At 57.5% G+C, this 2,111-nt stretch overlaps 1 protein-coding gene across 1 annotated transcript; it reads left to right on the top strand.

Annotated features, from left to right (window-relative positions):
• The first annotated feature begins 437 nt into the window (after positions 1–437).
• Positions 438–1,839, top strand: Tspo2 (translocator protein 2). Its single transcript, XM_052743995.1, has 3 exons — positions 438–625; positions 1,236–1,377; positions 1,597–1,839. The coding sequence occupies exons 1-3, from the start codon at positions 453–455 to the stop codon at positions 1,771–1,773; spliced, it is 492 nt and encodes a 163-aa protein (XP_052599955.1). The 5' UTR covers positions 438–452; the 3' UTR covers positions 1,774–1,839.
• The last annotated feature ends 272 nt before the right edge of the window (positions 1,840–2,111 follow it).

The following is a 2,111-nucleotide window of genomic DNA, read 5'->3' as shown; positions in this document are numbered from 1 at the left end:
AATCAAAGAAATGGCCCCAGCTAAGTCCAGCCTCATAAGTGTCCCCACTCCCTCCAGGATGCCACTGTTAGCTACAGTGAGGCACGTGAGACCCTACAGGCTGGCTATCTGCCTGGCCAGGCACTGCCTGTGGTGGGAGATGAAGATCAAGCCTGGTCCTGACTTCCAGGAGTCAGATGGCCCTAGAGAGAAGGAAGCCTTTGACTCAAAGCAGAGACCGATGCTGAGCTGTGCTCCCCGTGGCTGAGCGAGTGGTGAATGTGGGGAACGTAAGGCCCACGTGGATGCCAAAGAATGGCAAGGGGGTGGTGGCTGGAGAGGGCTCAAGGCAGGGGACCTCCAGTGAGGAACTCTGGCTAGGGAATCCTCAGGTTTGAAGCCCAGGAGGGGGACAGAGGAAGGCTCAGCCCAGCATGCTCTCTGCCTCCCCAGATTTTGCCTATCTGCGGTGAATGCTGCTTCAAGGGCCTGTCTTCGTGGGTGTGCCCCTCCTGGGACCCATCCTGATTTGCATGTTCACTCATCATGAGACATCCGGTTGGTGTGAGGATGAGAGGAAGCTGTCTTGGTGCCCACCCCACAAGGTCATATTGCTTGTGTGGGCAACCATCTACTCTGTCATGGGGTGAGTGTGTGGCCTTGGTACCTGCAGGGGTAGAAGCAAGTCCCCCTGTGTGTGAGCTTGTGCTGAATACTGGCCTCCAAATGGGTGGCACCCCATTGTTTCTCTTCGAGTAGGGGTCCCCACAAACAGAAATGCCCTACATACCTAAGATTCGAGCAAGCCTTCCGCTTCCCTGTCTCCAACCCTTCAGCCTTCTCCCCACACACCCAACCCCTCCCACCCAGTCCCTCACAGCAGCTCTCCCTTGGCTCTCAAGATTCACTTTATTTTACGTGTGTGAATATGTCTGTGTCTGTCTGCCTGTGTGTGTGTGTGTGTGTGTGTGTGTGTGAGTGTGTGCTGTGTGTGAGTGCCTATAGAGGCCAGAAAGAGGCTGCAGCTGCAACACAGGAAGTTCTGAACTCCCTGGCAAGGGTGCTGGGAACCGAACTTGTGCCCTCTGGAAGGGCAGGAAGTGCTCTTACCTGCTCAGCCGTCTCTCTAGGCCCTCCCTTGGACCTCAAATGATGCTTGCAGTCACCTGCCCACGTGCCAGGCTCAGGGTACTCCTTGACAGCCAAGAGGCCTTTGCAGGGGGGCCTGGGTCCTACAGAACACCCTCTCCCTACAGCTATGCCTCCTACCTGGTGTGGAAGGAGCTGGGCGGGGGCTTCCGGTGGCCCCTGGCACTGCCCCTTGGCCTCTACACTTTCCAGCTCACCCTAAGCTGGACCTTCTTGTTGCTCTTCTTGACAGCCGACAACCCTGGGCTGGTAAGTCACGTGGTGTTCCGTTCTGGGAGAAGGAGAACATGAACCACAGGGCCCACATCAGACAGTTGACATCAGGGACCAGCAAGCGACATGTGTGCGATTATCATAGTGTGCACAGTGCCCCAGGGATGGGATTTCTTGGGTCAGGGTACTGTAGAAAGATAGAGGGTCCTGGCTCTTGACACAGCGTGACTATACCCTCCCAACACTTCTGCCCAGGCCCTCCTGGACCTGTTGCTGCTCTATGGGCTGGTGGCAAGCCTGGTGCTTATCTGGCAGCCGATCAACAAGCTAGCTGCTCTGCTCCTGCTGCCCTACCTGGCCTGGCTCACCGTGACTACCGCCATCACCTACCGCCTGTGGAGGGACAGCCTGTGTCCAGCATACCAGCCTTAGCCACCCGAGAAGAGCACCTGAGGCACCAGGGTATGGGAGAGAAGGGAGGGTGGCAAGTGGGAGGAGTCATTGTGGAGCTAGGGACACTCGATGTGGCCGCTCTCCTTAGACTTCAGAGAAATGGGGGGGGGGGGGCTTTCCGACACATAATAAAATCCCGTTGTTGACTTTGAGGGTGTGATGGAAGCTGGATATGGATGCCTGCGTCCGGGGCTGCAGACTGGGAGTCCCCGGGGCTGCAGAGTGGGAGCCTCTCCTGTAGGAGTGACGAGTGGGTGTGGAAGCACATGCTGGGGAGGGTGGCCACCATCTCCCCTCTCACATGCCTCCCCAAGCCC

The sequence above is a fragment of the Peromyscus californicus genome, unplaced genomic scaffold (assembly GCF_007827085.1).
Source record: "Peromyscus californicus insignis strain IS unplaced genomic scaffold, ASM782708v3 Scaffold_19__1_contigs__length_69161282, whole genome shotgun sequence".
Taxonomy (NCBI): Eukaryota; Metazoa; Chordata; class Mammalia; order Rodentia; family Cricetidae; genus Peromyscus; species Peromyscus californicus.
The sequence above is the reverse complement of the archived record's forward strand: the minus strand, read 5'-3'. Positions and strand labels throughout refer to the sequence as shown.